Source organism: Polyodon spathula, chromosome 2 (genome assembly GCF_017654505.1).
Source record: "Polyodon spathula isolate WHYD16114869_AA chromosome 2, ASM1765450v1, whole genome shotgun sequence".
Lineage (NCBI taxonomy): Eukaryota > Metazoa > Chordata > Actinopteri > Acipenseriformes > Polyodontidae > Polyodon > Polyodon spathula.
In genome coordinates this window covers 64217621-64235279 of record NC_054535.1, presented here as the reverse complement: position 1 = coordinate 64235279, position 17659 = coordinate 64217621, and the positions used below count along the sequence as shown (strand labels likewise).

Sequence of the window (17659 nt, the reverse complement as noted above, 5' to 3'; positions counted from 1 at the left end):
CCGGAATTGTACGGTTTGGATCTTGACAAATAGCCTGTACTTGTTGATTATGCTTTGGATACCACACCTTGAAAATCAAGTGATGCAAGCTATTTCACTCAACCCGGCTTCATTTATACAATTCAATCTTTAGTTCAATAATAGAATAACCACTAGTGGAGGCTCTTGAGGAACTTGTAGAGAAACGAAAAAATGCAACATGGTCTAAGATCAATCAGGCAGAGTGTGTGTGTGTGTGTGTGTGTGTGTGTGTGTGTGTGTGTGTGTGTGTATACAGATATATATATATATATATATATATATATATATATATATATATATATATATATGTGTGGCAGGGGTAGGCAATTTAGGGGGACAAAAGAGGTGGTCCAGAGATTTGCTGCAGGAGTACATCCTCCTGAATGCCTCTGGGTTAGTATTAGCTAAGATAGGAATTGAGCTTCTATGTCGGACCAGGTCCGATATTATAATTTCCCCTTTCCAGTCCGATGTCGGACAGAGTAAAGCACAGAGAAAACCTTTCAATGGCCGAGTTAGACTAATAGGAGCCGAATATTGGTATACTGGAATATTGGAATATTGGAACACGGACAGATGTTATAGTAATAAAATAATGACTTGGATCGCATTATTGAGGAGTTTGGTGACAAAACGAGTGATCAGGAGATGATTTATCAGTTTATCAGTATAAAGAGGTATGTGAAAAATACAGCGAAAAAGGGATGGGGTGTAGATACAGTACTGAATGTCCTTTTGTGATTCAATGCCTTTTAAACCTGTTTTACTCTGAAAAAAAAATTAAGCTGCATGTGTAAAATAAACAGCGTGTGTTGACCTGACTGGACCTGACTCACATGACAAGCACTGAGTAAATGGACTGCAAAGAGTTAATGAGGGGAATGCGCCTGGGATTTAGCTGGCAGATATTTAAACAGGTGTGTAAGACATGGTCTACATTTGTGTCTCTGTCTGTGTTAAGGTTAAGGCCTCAGGAGAGGCCAGAGAAGAGACCTGCATGATCAGACCTGGAAAGGTATGGTGTTGTACACGTATGTGTTTGGATAAGTGGTAAACGGCTTAGCTGTCCAGTTTATCAGTTTAGAAAACTTGGGGAAAATGTAGTTAAGGGTTCCAAAGTGGAACTAGATTTTGTTTTGTTTGATTTATTTTGTGTGTGCAAATACAGGCACCATCCTGTCTTAATTATATACATCATCAAAGTCAAACCTTTTTCAGTGTATTGCTATAAAGTTAAATATATATCCTGATATATATATATATATATATATATATATATATAGCATATATATATTATAATATATATATATATCATCATCATCATCTTCAGCCTTTTTCAGTTCATTGCTGGATGAAGGCCTCTCCTTCAGCGTGTTTCCTAATTTCATTTTGCCATCTTCCTGGAGGTCGTCTTCTTGGTCTCTTTATATCTCTTGGGATCCAGTCTAGTATCTCCTTGGTCCAGCGATGGTCTGTTCTTCTATGATTGTTGCTGGACTCCATATTGAGAAAAACAGCAAGTTCAGTTCGCAGTTTGGACACCCATTACTACAATTCCACCAGTGTGCATCACCTCCGGGAGCCTCGGTCAAGCACATCAATGAAAACGTGGACAGGCTCCTAGAACAAACAAAAGACGACCCGGTAGTAGTCGTCCACAACGGTACAAAGAAACATTGGAAGAGACAGACCAGAAACCCCTGCAACCAATAAATTCAGAGAGCTAGGAAGGAAATTAAAAGAGCAGAAACAACAACTGTGAGTATTTTCTGGTACAACTGCCCGCAGCCCATTGACAAAGGACAATATGGACAGCTGGAAATAAGGGAAGTCAAAACGCATGGCTGACTCCACGTGGTGCACACGGGAAGGCTTCACATATCTTGATCATGGGACCACATTACTACAACAGTGGACTGCCTATATATAGGCTCGGTCATGGACTGCACTTAGAACGTAAAAAGGAAACCAGGATCTACTCAGAGAAAAGATCCTCGAGCAGGTTCGGAAGCATCGGTACAACTAGCAAAGGAAGAGGGGGACCAAAATCCAACAAAACAAATTCAGAGAGCTAGCGACCACATCAAAACAGAGAACAACAACACAGGTATTTTCTACATGTTCTGGCCCACTGCCATTTCAGTTTTTTTGCTCTTATAATAACATTGCATACTTTTGTTTGCGCTCTTATCCATTCCTTCCTTTTCCTGTCTCTTCTTGTTATTCCCAGCATGCATCTTTCCAAACATCCATTGGGTCATTTGTAAATTTTGAGTAATTCTTGCATTGAGGGTCCAGGTTTCGCATCCAGTAAGTTAGCACTGGCAGCACACATTGGTCAAAGACTTTCTTCTTGAGGCATAAGGGTAGTTTCCCTTTCAGAACCATGCTTAATCTTCCAAAGGCACTCCAGCCCATTTTTTGCTCTTCTGTTGATTTTGCACATTTGGTTTCCATTGCTGAAACTAACTGTCCTAAGTATAAGGTAGTTATTGACTTCTTCAAGCTTGATCCCATTGACTTCAATTGCCTGTGGAGTGGTATATTTATTGAACATGACTTGAGTCTTCTTCAGGTTCATTTTCAAACCAGCTTTGATGCTAGCCTTGTGTAGTTCTTGTATTCTTGTTTGTAATTCTTCTGGGCACATTGTAAATATGAGGATGTCGTCAGCAAATCATAGGTGATTCAAGTAGGCTCCATTGATCTTCAGCCCCTTATTTTCCCAATCCAGTGTTTTGAAAATGTCTTCTAGGGTGGCCGTGAAGAGCTTTGGGGAAATTGTATCTCCTTGACAAACTCCTTTTTCAATCTTGATTTTGTCACTGTTTTTATGGAGTCTTACTGTGGATGTTGCATTCTTGTATATGGTGCTGATCTAGTCTATGTACATTTTCTCAATTCCTTGTTTTTTCCTAATTACAGATCTTGTGTAAATAGAGTGTGGTGGGGAGCCCCACCCCTATGGATATTTGTGTGAGACACTGTTAACTAATTAATAGCTAGTTAACCCCTCAGCCAGAATACAAAAGCCTGCAGCTTTCCTTGTTTGCGAAAGGTTGTTTGAGATTGGAGAACAAGTGCGGAGTTAGGAGGTCAAAGTGAATTCAAAGTAAACAATTGCTATACGTGCTGGCTCAAAACCAGCATGATACTTGTTTGGTACCATTTGTTTGTTTTGTCAACGTTCCCTTTTGTTTTGTGTTCTTGTTTTACTATATAATACAAGTGCTGAATGCTGTAGTGTTTCAGTTTTGCCCTGCTACTTCCTGGAGTTGAGTCTGTGTTTCTGGTCTGACGTCACCCCTGCAAAGCCACCCTTTCACACAGAGTCAAAGGGTTTCTCATAGCCGATGAATCCCAAGCAAACTGGTAGTTTGTACTCGTTGCTGGTTTGAATCACTTGCCGTACAACTTGAAGATGGTCCATTGTGCGAAATCTACTCCTGAATCCTGCTTGCTCATTTGATTGTGCCGAGTCAAATTTATCTTGAAGTATGTTGGTGAGCATCTTGGTAAATTTTTTGTAGATTATAGGAAGTAAGCTATTAAATCTGTAGTTCTGAGGTCTTTATCTCCTCTCTCATGAAAAGTATCACTGGTTGTTCCAGTTGTTTGGCACTTTCTTTTGCTTAGTACAATCTGTAGAAATACAGTACAGTATTTTGTCAGTTCTTCACCTCTTTCTTTCACAATGTCAGTTGTTATGCCATCTTCTCCAGGTGCCATATCCTGTCTTCATATATTTGATTGTATGTTTCACTTTTTCCAGTAGAATGTCTGGAACTTCTTCCTCGGGTTGCGTTTTTTCTGTCTCATCTTTGCCATCTGCTACGTTGCTCTTTTCATCTTCATCATAATTTTCTGTAAAAGTTCTTGATGACGGTCTTGTCCTCTTGTTTGATTTCTAAAATCAGTTTTTTTTCCTGATGATTAGTCTTTGTTTTGCTTTCTTCAGCTTCAGTTTTTTTCAATAGTTTTCTCTACTAACCTACAGTTGAACGACTGTATATCCTTAGTAGCGTGCTTTCTTACTGTCTTACAGAGCTCAATGTATTCAATCTTTGACTTCAGAGTTGCTGTTTGTTTCATTTCCCTTTGAGGTCTTTTGTCCCTTGCGTGATCTTCTGGTTGCATTTTGTACTCTGTGTTCCAACGATGTTTTTTTGCTGTTTCTGCAATTACTTGTGTCACTTCCTCCATAGATTTTGTTTAACTTGATTGATTCATCTTTTTGCAGATCTTCAAGAGCTGAATCTATTCTTCAGTTCCAGTTGAAACACCAGGCTTTGTTTCTGGAGCATTTCTACATTGATTGTGTTAGATTTCGTCGTCACAAGTTTTGCTCTCTCCAGTGCTGTGTTTAGGTGTATTTTGCATCTTACAAGCCTTTGGTCACTTCCTGTGTTAAAATTGTTTAGTACTGAGACATCTTGCATGGTGTGCTTCTTGTTGGTAAGCATGTAGTCAATTTCATTCTTCACTCCGTTGGGCCCTCTTCATGTTCATTTCCTGATGGGTTTCTTCTGGAAGAAGGTGTTCATGATGAATAAGTTATTGTTCTAGTCAATTGCCCCTCTCATTCCTGTCGCCATGTCCAAATTTGCAGACTGAATTCTCATCCTTGCTGGTTTCCTATTTTGGTGTTGAAGTCACCGATGATGAACTTATAGTTGCTTTTCCCATTTTTGTGTACTTCTTCATAAAAAATATTTGACTTATTCATCCGAATAGCTAATTGTAGGTATATATACTTTGATGACCTGAAGTTCATACTTCCTTGAAATTTTCACTATCAGTCTTGCGGACCTCTCTGATGTGTTGTCAATCTCTACTAAGTTATTCTCGATTCTTTTGTGGACAATGAATCCAACGCCTCCTGTTCGTCTATCTGTAGTGCCTCGGTAGAAGACAAGATGTCCCCTCTTGAGTTCTAATAGTCCTTCATCTTTTTGCTGTACTTCGCTTAGTCCTATGATGTCCCATTTGATTCTTACAAGTTCTTCTTCCAACTCTTGAAGTCTTGCTTCACCTGAAAAAGATCTGCAGTTTTACGTGGCCAGGGTCAGTGTTTAGTGGGAGCTAAAAACGTAACCCGGTGATTCTTAGCACCCTCTGTCTTCATGCCTAACTGACTGCTGCCTTGGTTGGCGGCAATCCATCTTCTGGGGAATGAGGGCCATGTTTCTGCCTGTGCTTTCGTCATGGGCGGGTTGGCCATAACTTGCCACGCTGGCCAGGTGGGTTGGTGAGTGCCCCTTCCGAGTATGTTACGCAAGCTTTCACAGCATGGTTGAACCTGGCAGTCATTGGACCCAGCTGTACTTTGTCTTGACATTACAATTTTCCCTTTCCTATGTGACATCATAAAAAAGCACAGGTCTCTAGTTGTTTTTTTCTCCGGAAAAAGCAGAGAAAACCTTTCAATGGCCAAGTGAGACTGATAGGAGCCAAGAGAAGCCAAAAAAAGGGTGTGTATCTGAACAATACATATAGCCCCTGCACCACAGAGATAACATAGACTTATGCTTCTGCATACAGCGCTCAAAGAATATCACAGACATTTGCAGAGCTTATTGAGATGTTTATTAAATGCATTAAAAAATGGATTGGTTGGTTGCGCAGACCACCGTAAATGGGCGATCCAGTGCCTTTACAGATTTAAAAGCTTTACTACTTCAGTACAGTAATACAAATATGGTTATTATATGCTTAGCCTTTAGGCTATCCAAGCAAAAAGCCAGATCACCCACAGCTATGTTCTAAAATATTCAATATACCACTCTCAAAACTAAAACATAATTTATATACCTTATAGTAATGCATCCAATATAAACAAAATATAAATTCAAATATATGCTTACCTTACAGTATATGGAAGTGTAGTGTAGGATATATGAAAAATAAGAATTGTCTTCAAAAGGCAGAGACTTCTGACTTCGACCAAACTGCAATCAGTTTATCAGAGACCCTCAGAGCATGGATCAATTCAGCTTAAAAGATCAAGTTCAGTGGTGGTGAATGTGGTCTTGCTCTGTGCTTATATAGGATTTTCCCACCATTGAATACATCAGGAGTCTCAATTAAATATGATCATCAATTTTTGAGTTAATGATATATTCTAAAAGGATCCGGTCAACTCCTTTTGAAAACTAGTTGCAGTTGTAAAAACATTGAAAATTAATTGGATATAACTCCTTCCCAAAATATTGGAACATGATCTTATGGTTCTCATTTTCAACCCCTCCTTTCTCTAAAAAATCAGGTGAACTGAAGATTACAGGATTCTTGCTATTAAGTACAGTACAAGTTTATATATGTGTATTAAAAGAGTTGTTTATATACAGTGGCTCTCAAAAGTATTCAGCCCCTTGGACTTTTCCACATTTTGTTGTGTTACAACACGAAATCAAAATGGATTTAATTAGAAGTTTTTGCCACTGATCAACACAAAAAATGTCCATAATGTCAAAGTGAAAAATAAAATCTACAAATTGTTCTAAATTAATTACAAATATAAAACAGAAAATAATTGATTGCATAAGTATTCACCCCCTTTGCTATGACACACCTAAATAAGCTCTGGTGCAACCAATTGTCTTTAGAAATCCCATAATTACTTGAATGGAGTCCACCTGTGTGCAATTAAGGTGTTTCACATGATTTCAGGTTAAACAACACCTGTCTCTGGGAGGTCCCACAGTTGGTTAGTACATTTCCTAACAAAAACATCACATCATGAAGAGTTTGCCAGAAGGAACATTCAAAGCAAATCCGGAATAAGGTTCTTCAAAAGCACCAATCAGGGGTAGGATATAAGAACATTTCCAAGGCATTGAATATCCCCTGGAGCACAGTAAAGTGAAGCATTATTAAGAAATGGAGAGAATATGGCATCAACTGTGAATCTGTCTAGAACAGGGCAAAATGGATCAGCAAAGTACAGAGAAATCCTGGAGGAAAACCTGCTGAAGTCTGCAAGAGGCCTATGGCAACTCTAAAGGAGTTCATCTTCCAGCAGGACAATGACCCCAAGCTGGGAGACACTGTGCTTAAATACAAAAAGGTTAATAGCCTGGGTGCTTCAGTCAAAGCCCGGACCTCAATCCAATTGAGAATATGTGGAAAGAGTTGAAAAGAAAGTCCCCATCCAATTGAGCTTGAAAAAAGAAGAACATCAAAAAAGTGTCAGATGTGCAAAGCTGGTAGAGACTTTGCAAATAGAAGGTTGTAATTGCTGCCAAAGGAGCCTCTACCAAATATTGACTCAAGTGTGAAGAAGATTCTATTTTCTGTTTTGTATTTGAGATTAATTTAGAACTTTTATTTTTCACTTTGACATTATGGATTTTTTTGTGTTGATCAGTGGCAAAAACTCCTAATTAAATCCATTTTGATTCAATGCTGTAACACAATAAAATGTGGAAAAGTCCAAGGGGGTGAATACTTTTGAGAGCCATTGTATGTACAGTTGGAAATTTTTGTTGTGCTGCAACCTGAAATCCTGTTGCATTTAAATGGGATTTTTTTCCCTTTGATTTACACAACCTACTCAACACTTTCAATGTGGGGGGGGGGGGGGGGGGGGGGGGGGGGGGGGGGGTTGAAAAAACAAATCAATTAAAAATAAAAACCTGAAAAGTCTTCATTAGATAAGCATTCACCTCCTTTGCTATGACACTCCTAAATAAGCTCAGGTGCAACCAGTTGCCTTCAGAATTCATACAATAAGTTAAATGGAGTCCATCTGTGTGCAATAAAAGTGGTTCACATTATTTCAGATTAAATGCACCTCTCTGTAAGGTCCCACAGTTGGGTAGTGCAGTCAAAGCAAAGATACTACCATAAAGACCAATGAGCTTTCAAAACAACTCCGTGATAAAGTTGTGGAAAGACACAGATCAGGGGAGGGGGGTATAAAAAGATTTCAAATGCACTGAATATCCCTTGGAGCACAGTTAAGTCGATCATTTAGAAGTGGAAGGTATACAGCACCACTCAGAATCTGCTTAGAGCAGGCCGTCCTCCCAAACTGAGCAGCCGGGTAACATTGGTCAGAGAAGCCATCAAGAGGCCAATGACAACTCTGAAAGACCTACAGCATTCCATGGCTGAGATGGGAGAAACTGTCCATGTGTCAACAATAGCTGAGGTACTCCCCAGATCTGACCTGTATGGAAGAGTGGCAAGAAAGAAATCATTTCTGAAAAAAAACCCATGTAAAATCCTGCTTGTAATTTGCAAAAAGGCATGTGAGAGAGGCATGTGGCATCTGAAAAGACGTGGCAAAAGATTCTGTGGTCCGATGAAACAAAAACTGAACTATTTGACCTAAATGCAAAGCGTTATGTCTGGCGCAAACCCAACACAGCACATCTCTCAGGTAACACCATCCCTATTGTGAAGCATAGTGGTGGCAGGATCATGCTATGGGGATGCTTTTCATCGGCAGGGATTGGAAAGCTTGTCAGGGTAGAGGGCAAAATGGATGGAGCTAAATACAGGCAAATCCTTGAGGAAAACCTGCTTCAGTCTACAAAAGACCTAAGACTGGGATGGAGATTGACCTTTCAGCAGGACAATGACTATATCCTAGAGTGGCCCAGTCAAAGCCCGGACTTGAATCTGATTGAGAATCTGTGGCAAGGCTTGAAGATTGCTGTCCACCAACGACCCCCATCCAACTTGACAGAGATTGAACAATTTTGCCAAGACAAATGGGTGAATATTGCATGATCCAGATGTGCAAACCTGGTAAAGACTTACCCCAAAAGACAACAGCTGTAATTGCTGCCAAAGGTGGTTCTACAAAGTATTGACTCAGGGGACTGAATACTTATGTAACCAGGACATTTCAGGTTTTTTTTTGTTTTTCATTAACTGTTTTAACAATAAAAATTATCTTACCTCTTCAAAGTGTTGAGTAGGTTGTGTAAATCAAGGGAAAAAAATCCCATTTAAATGCATCAAGATTTCAGGTTGTAACACAACAAACTGTGAAAACGTCCAAGGGGGGTGAATACTTACTATAGGCACTGTGTGTACAAAACATTAGGAACACCTACTCTTTCCATGAAATAGACTGACAAGGTGAATCCAGGTGAAAGCTATGATCCTTTATTGATGTAACATGTTAAAAAAAAAAAAAATGCACAACTCGTCGTACCTTGACACGAATGGAGTATGGCAGCTGATGACCTAACAGAGTTCCACTTCTTTCAGCAAAACACAAGAAATTGCGGTTGCAGTGGGCTAAGGAACGACAACACTGGACACTGGAGGATTGCAAAAACATTGCCTGGTAGGATGAATCCCGGTTCCTGCTGTTTCACGCTGATGGGAGGACTAGGGTATGGAGAAAACTAGATGAGTACATGCATCCATCATGCTGCGTGTCAACATTGCAGGCTGGTGGTGGTGTAATGGTGTGGGGTGTGTTTTCATCGCACACATTGGGCCCATTGATAAAAGTGGAGCAAGTTTGAATGCCACAGGATATCTGAACATCATTGCCAGTAAGGTGCATCCCTTCATGGCAGCAGTGTATCCATCTGCTAATGGATTTTTTCAGCAGGACAATGCCCCATGCCACAAGGCTAGGATTGTCCAGGAATGGTTCCACGAACAGGACAGTGAATTCATGCGACATCTCTGCCGCATACACCTTTTACTCAAAAGAGGTTTTAGGGTCACTCCGTGACACCAATCTGGTGGTTTATATAAGCCACCACAGTAGTGTTGTCCATTCAGACAAGTACGTGTCTCCCCTATACCTCTTGTAAAACATCTGTAAGGCTAGAAACACTGCCTGCAGCTCCAAAATATTTATATGGAGACCCTGCCACAGGGGTTTTCATAATACTTGCGGTCCCCTTTCGTTTCACACGGCACCCCAGCTGAGGCTGGATGCATCCGTGGTGATAACTTCCCTTCTGGTAATACTGCCCAGCACTATGTTTAAGTGCAGATGAGCAGGCTTTGTCCATCAGGACAGCGCCTGCACACTGATGAGACACTGTCAGTAGGCGGTATGGCAGGGCAGGGCCCTGCTTATAAATAGTGTTTGGTTTGTGTTGGTGGTGGTGGTGGTTGGCAGGGTTGGAGTTTATTCATATCCTTGCCAAATACATATGAGAATGTGGGTGTTAGATAATTGGTGCTAACTGGGAACAGCCACATGATATAAATAAGGAGCTAGAAACTCCATTAGGAGAGGTTTTTGCTGCCACATGAAGAGAGACAAACTCTCCTGTATTTAAAATACAACTCACTGTGATATTATGACTTGGGTGAGGGATTTTCTTTTCTGGATATCTGTGTCTGTGACTTGTTTTGTTTGATGTTTTTGTTTTGCTCTGTGAGCAGTGTTTTGATTTACTTTTGTTTAATGCATGCCCCAGCGTTTAAACCCACAGTTACTGTCTCTGACTCTTAATAATGCTTTGACATTCTGTCACAGCCTGGGCTGAGTGCAGGCTGAAAAACCCTGCTGTTGAACCAGGCTTGGAGAGAACGCATGTGCAGAAGACCAAAAGGAAGGTGTTGCTGTCAAGCCCAGAAGCCTCTGAAACGTCAGAATTGTGAGCTTTTTGTTGAGCTGAAAAAGCTTCAGACAAGCAGCTATTCTCTGCACTCTGTCCTCCGACAGAGTAGACAGTATAGACCCAGAGTCCAAGCGCACTCCTAAAGAGAGGGCTGTCTGAGAAGGTGTGAGCTGGCTCTTTGCATGATTCACTGTAAGCCCCAACCATAGAAGGTGGCCAATGAACAGTTACTTGTGAGTGTATGCCTGAGCTGTAGACTGGTCAGAATGACCCAGTCATCCAAATAATAGAGTAGTCAAAGGGGCCAGAACAGCCTCCATGCACTTTGAAACAGCATGGGGAGCTAGAGAGAGGACGAATGGCAGTAACCAAAACTAGAACGCTGTCTCTTGTAAAGGGAACTTGTGAATTTTCTTTTTTCATTAGGAAATGTACTTTATTTGGCTGCTGTACTGTCTTGCGGTGCAACAGCATGCTCTACTGGTTTAGTGTGTGTTGTCTGAGTGAGTTGTTTGCATTGTATCTATGCGGCTATCTAATCACGTTAACTTGCAATCATATGATTCGGTATGCGTCATGTGTTTTACTTGGTTCATCTGGTTTTACTGGCGAAGTGTCATGGGGGCTGATGTTGACAAACCTGTCACTAAAAAGCAAAAAAGACAAGTATCGAACTCAGTGGTGGAAAAAAACTGTGTTACAAAGCCATTGTGTAAATTCTGTAAAAAAAAAGACAGCAGCATCACACAGAGGCGGGATACAACATTATTATTATTATTATTATTATTATTATTATTATTATTATTATTATTATTATTGTGACTGTTGAAGCTTGTGTGAGTAATTCGAAGCTCAAAAGTAAAAATGAATTTCAAGGAGTTCTACAGTTATGTCATCGGTAAAAAGGATTTTATGTGCATGGCCAAGTCATCCAGTTAGGATTAGGATTTCACTGACTGACTTCGCTGACCTGATTAAACATTAAATACACGTAGATAATATTTCATATCACTATAGAAGCCTAAACATTATGGTATTTGCTTCCTAACTAAAAAAGAGTGCGTAAAATGTTAAAAGACAAACATGCAACATCTCCCAACTGTAGCTGGCGACATTCTCTGTCTGATGTGGATTTGCCCATACATTGAGAATGCACGTCTGCATCCATTGAATTGGTTGGAAGTGTAAGGCAAAGCTTTGACAAGTTATACAGATGTGGAAAGCAATTAAAAACAGTCCCAAAACTCAGCTACCCAATACCTGGCATTGTTTAATAAAGTCCATATATGCAGCACGTTTGTTGTTATGTTATTTGTCCCATCCAGGAATTTATTTTATCAGTACAGAGTCAAAACAAAGAAAACGTGCCTATTCGGGTCTAACATTCTAACCACGTTTAAAAAGTAAATAGTGGGTTATTTGAACCGAGGTAGCTGTGCAATAAATTGTACCTGTAGTGCTGATTTAACTTGGGTACAACTGACACAGGAATATTTTTTTGTCTGCGCTGACTTTCCAGTTTGTTTTCTGAAAGCTTTTGTTTGTTTTACATTCTGTTCAGCAGCCTCTGTAATACTCTTTAATGTGTGATTCTGAAGCTAAACAGCGATCTATCATACTTTCTTTAAGTGACATTACAAGATGTGCAAAATAAGTACCTATATCTGCATGTATAGTTTCTTTGGGAAATGTCTTGACACAATCCTCAGCCGAAATATAACTTGCTTGTTTTGCTTTGTTGTTCATTTTTGGTATTTTACGTCTCATACTGAAAACTAGATTTTAGCATCCTAAACCAAAACAATGCAGCACTGACTTTGTCCCACCTGCTATGTTCAGTACAGTAGGTTACAGAAAAACCAGTGCAGATGCACTGATAGGCTGATTAAAACATTGTTTAAGTATAATTCTACGTTTTTGTTTTTGCCTAAGTGCAATGCACACAGGAAGGCGAAGAAATATAAAAAAAGCTTATTTACAGAAGATAGTTTGAATTACTTGCATTGTGCAGTAGTTCATTGAAACAAGGTTTCTATCCTTCCCGCAAGAACTGAGTGTCCTGGTTTTTCTCTCTTGCTATCTGGTCACCCTAGTCAGATGAAAGGAAAGGAGTGATGATGAGATCTGTGTGTACAGGGTATATATGACCTTGGGGTGGACATGACTGCGTCACAGGCTCTGACGAGCAGTCTTTGTTATTTCAGTTGAGGTTACAGTGTCTTTAGGGATAAATACCCATTAGATAATGGTTACATTTTGTACTTGATAGGGAACTACTTTCCTGACCCTTTCCTCCCTTGGTGTAATTTCAATGTGTGTTCCACAGATCCTCATGTCTGAGCCTGAGAAGCTGTTGCAGAAAGTGAAGGTGTGGCTGCAGGAGTACTGGAACATCACTGACCTCATGGCTATTCTTTTATTCTCTGTGGGGATGGTGCTGCGACTACAAGAACCCCCTTTCATGAGCTATGGCAGAGTCATCTACTGTGTCAACATCATTTACTGGTACATTCGGCTGCTGGACATTTTTGGAGTCAATAAGTATTTGGGCCCCTATGTCATGATGATAGGAAAGATGGTAAGCGGATCACAGTCTAAAATTTTTCTAGTCACACGCACAAAAAAAACAGTAGTTGCAGTACCAGTTTCACTCCTTCCACAGTCGTTATGTAGTTTAAACTCAAGTAAGTGAAGCTTTACGAGACATCCTATACACAGCCGTCACCAGTAGTTATTCTTAGGATTCTAAAGGGAGTTAAAACTAGAAATTTAAACAACTTTAACCTGTTAACACAGATACACATAAATATTTTAGACACACAACATAATGTATCAGAAGATTCAGCTTTTGATAATCTTTTTTACACAACTGGAATCTTGTTGATTGGATAAAGAGCATCTCATTTGTTTTTTTGTTTTTTTTATAATAAATATTAAAGCAATATTATTGAATTGATCTATCAGATTAATATCACTTTTCTAAACAACATTTTCTGTTTTTAAACCCTTATTTAAAAAAAAAAAGTCATTGGGGTGGGGGTTGGGTAAATAAACAGGCTCTAATAGGAATAAAAAAGAACAGAAAAAACTTAAAATCAAACCCTCCACAAGCTGTTCATCATTAGAAACTGGACTTTCCACCACTAGAGGGAGCATATGTCCACAAAAAGCCTTTTTTATATACGAAACCCACTGCTTTGCTATCAGACTGTAATAATTGCAAATATTGCATGTAAATCGTATGTACAGTTTAATTAAGAGCTTCAAGTTGCATTTATTGTGAAGCTTTGTAAATCTGTCACCAATTTCAATTTCCATTTTGACAGATGATCGATATGATGTATTTTGTCATCATTATGCTGGTGGTCTTGATGAGTTTTGGAGTTGCACGGCAAGCGATTCTCAATCCCAACGAGGAGCCCTCCTGGATGCTGGCAAGGAATATATTCTACATGCCCTACTGGATGATCTATGGAGAAGTGTTTGCAGACCAGATAGACCGTAAGCCATGTATTGTATTCATCACCATGTCTCACAGTAAACATTTTTGAAAAGTAATATACAGGGTGATTCATAAGCAATGCACCATAGGGAAAGCACAATACTATACAACTTGTCTTTCTCAAATCTCACAGAAAACATCATCATCATCATCATGATGTCTGAGCAAAATGGAATCAAAGAATTATCAGGCCAATTGCAATGCTAAATTCAAACGTGCTGTAATAAGGTTTTTTTTTTTTTTTTTTTCTTCATTTGATGGCATGAATCAATGTACAGATTATACAGTAAATCAGGCCTCATAGGTCATATTATGCTGATTGGAATGTTCTCTGTTAACATGTAACATGTTACATGTTAATTACATGTTAACATGTAACATGTAATTAACCCTTTCAGGACAAGCATTTTTCAGTGAGATGCTCCCCCAGAACAAGGCGTTTTTTGGATGTAGTTGACTCTCATCCTATAACAATTCACTAAAAATCTATTTATTACAGTAGCATCTTGCAAATGGTGTTCTTTTTTTTTTTCTTCAGAACACTCTGGAAAGCATTCTAAAGTACTTCAAAAACCATATAAATGTTTTGCTTCATTTCATTTTTCATTCTTTTAATTTATTCTGTAAGGCTAGAAACACTGCCTGCAGCTCCAAAATATTTATATGGAGACCCTGCCACAGGGGTTTTCATAATACTTGCGGTCCCCTTTCGTTTCACACGGCACCCCAGCTGAGGCTGGATGCATCCGTGGTGATAACTTCCCTTCTGGTAATACTGCCCAGCACTATGTTTAAGTGCAGATGAGCAGGCTTTGTCCATCAGGACAGCGCCTGCACACTGATGAGACACTGTCAGTAGGCGGTATGGAAAATTTTTTTTTTTAAGTTAAGTAATTTTTATTATGTATTCTGCTTAGAGATACATATATAAAAAAAATATTATTATTCTATGACCTGATAGATCTTACAATAGTTGATGATATTTTTGATGAAAAAATATTGATGCTTGGGCAAATTGTTTGACATTGTTTCACTGAGTGATTGCAATGACATAATTCACGTTTATTCTCAGGGTCATTATAAGCAGTAATAGACACTACTCTTGACTTATTTTATCAAAATAATTATTTATAAATAAAATAATAGTTATCCATTTCATTATTATTAGTAATAAGGAAAAAAAAATACCTGATACATTTAGTTCATGAAATAGTATATGCTTTTTTTATCGTGTTTACACGATCACGGTCCTAGAAACCCACTTCAGTATGATCGTGTTAACACGATCCCGGTCCTTAAATGGTTAAGGGGGTGTGGCAAAGTGCCCGCCCCTGTGTGTATTATATGTTGTGTGTTAATGTTGGTGTATAGTCATTGGTACACGGGATATAAACGGGTCTGTGTAACACAAGTGTTTAAAATGTATATTTGTATTTAGGCACGAGGATTGCACAGCACTTCACGTGCAAGTAAAATGTAATAATATGTGAGCACTGGGAATTGCACTTCATTAATTCACGTGCAGTTGTACCACGACTCCAATTGAATGTCTGATTAGCAGTCGAATCTCGGTACAGCTGCATAAAAGCTGCCTGTTTTCACATACTTGGGGTTGTGTGTTCGTTGAGTGGAGAACGGGATTGGAGACGGAAGTAATAAATAATAAAATAATAACATATAGTTAAAATATCTGCTCACCGTGTTTTGTGTAGTGTTAGTCCGTTTTGTTTGTCTCTTTTCTTTTGGCGAATGTGCCGTGTTCTGTGTTTTTATGTTTGTTACAACCATTTATTTTCTGGCTGTCTGTTCATTTATTAAATGCTGAGTGAAACCATTTGCTCAGCTCCACCAAACTCCACCTCTCTGTCATTTATTTCCTGGTTCCTGTTTCTGGTCTGACGTCCCCCACTCCAGCCTTCTTTGTGACACGTGGTGTCATCAGGGGGGTTACCAGCGCTGGTATCAATTCCCCTACCATCACCACCTGGAGGAGAGGAGCAAGTGCTTCCTCTGCCTCCATCACCTTCCTGTGCAAGTGAGGTAGAGCCACACTAGTCCCCTGCAAATGAGGGAGAGCCGCACCAGTCCCCTGTAATAAGGATGGACTACACGCTGCTCCCACCTCAGCCGCCAGGAGACTACACGCCTCCGCCACCTCCATCGGCAGGAGCAGAGCAACAGGAGCTGGCTCTGCCTCCACCACCTCCACCGGCAGGAGCAGAGCAGCAGGAGCTGCCTCTGCCTCCGCCACCTCCACCAGCAGAGGGTGAATGCCTGCTGGGTCCCTGTCCACCAGCAGAGGGTGAATGCCTGCTGGGTCCCTGTCCACCAGCAGAGGGTGAATGCCTGCTGGGTTCCTGTCCACCAGCAGAGGATGAATGCCTGCTGGTATCACTTCCCCCACAAGCAGAGGATGAATGCCTGCTGGTATCACTTCCCCCACCATCATGAGGAAAGGAACTGGAGCTACCTCTGCCTCCATCACCATCAGGGGGAGAGGAGCAGGAGCTGCCTCTCCCTGCACCAGAAGGACTAGGACTATATGCTGGCGGTCCTCAGCAGCCCTTGCATAGGCTGTTGAGGGAAGCAAGGGGCAGAACCGCCCAGCCGCAGTGGCCGAGAAGAGGGCCAACGCCCGCACCCCATCTTGTCCTGACTCCCTGCTTCACTTCGCCCAAGGATGCCTGTCTCGCTTCGCCCAAGGATGCCTGTCTCGCTTCGCCCAAGGATGCCTGCCTCAATTCGCCTAGGGTTGCCAGCCACTTCACATCACCTGGGGTTGCCAGCCACTCTGCATCGCCTGGGGTTGCCTGTTGCTCCGTATTGCCTGGGGTTGCCTGTTGCTCCGCATCGCCTGGGGTTGCCTGTTGCTCCACATCGCCTAGAGTTGCCAGTCGTTCCACATCGCCTGGGGTCAAAGGGAACTGCTTCTCCAGGGGTTGCAGTCAGCTCTACTTGGCCGCAGGGGTCAGTGTGGCCAGAGCCCCACCAGTGGGAGCTGCCGGCTATGAAAAAGGGGGGAGAGGTCAGGAGACCACCCTTCCACGCACAATTTCGCTGCAGAAGTTCTGGGGGATGGAGTTCCCCCAGAGGGAGCTGCCGGCTATAAAGGGGGGAGAGGTCAGGAGACCACCTTCCCCCGCAGCAGTTTCACTGCTGGAGATCTTGGGGGAGGTCTGGAAACCACCAACCCCAGCAGCTTTTCCGCTGCTGGACTTGCCCCAGCTGAAAGAGTCAGTCTGGGAGCTGTCAGCACATCTGCTGACAGCCGCACCATTGGCAGCATTTCCACTGCCAGTGGTACAGCGGGAGGAGAGATTCGCCCCACTGTCAGCACGTCTGCTGACAGCATGGCCAGTAGCAGCCTGGCTACTGACAACATTGCCACCAATCATCCCTTTTAAAGTCCCTGTTCTTGGCCCAGGAATTTGAGCGAGACTTTTGGGATTTTAAGGGGGGAGGTGGCCATTGAGGCCATGTGTACATTGCACAAGGAGGGGTATATGTGGCAAAGTGCCCGCCCCTGTGTGTATTATATGTTGTGTGTTAATGTTGGTGTATAGTCATTGGTACACGGGATATTAATGGGTCT

At 41.1% G+C, this 17659-nt stretch overlaps 1 protein-coding gene across 1 annotated transcript in view; it reads left to right on the top strand.

The window, feature by feature from the left end:
- LOC121299106 (transient receptor potential cation channel subfamily M member 3-like) overlaps positions 1-17659 on the top strand; it is a 300327-nt gene that overhangs the window by 255799 nt on the left and 26869 nt on the right. The window contains exons 20-21 of the mRNA XM_041226653.1: positions 12892-13143; positions 13892-14066. Of these exons, the coding sequence (XP_041082587.1) occupies positions 12892-13143; positions 13892-14066 (427 nt within the window). The remainder of the gene's footprint in view (positions 1-12891; positions 13144-13891; positions 14067-17659) is intronic.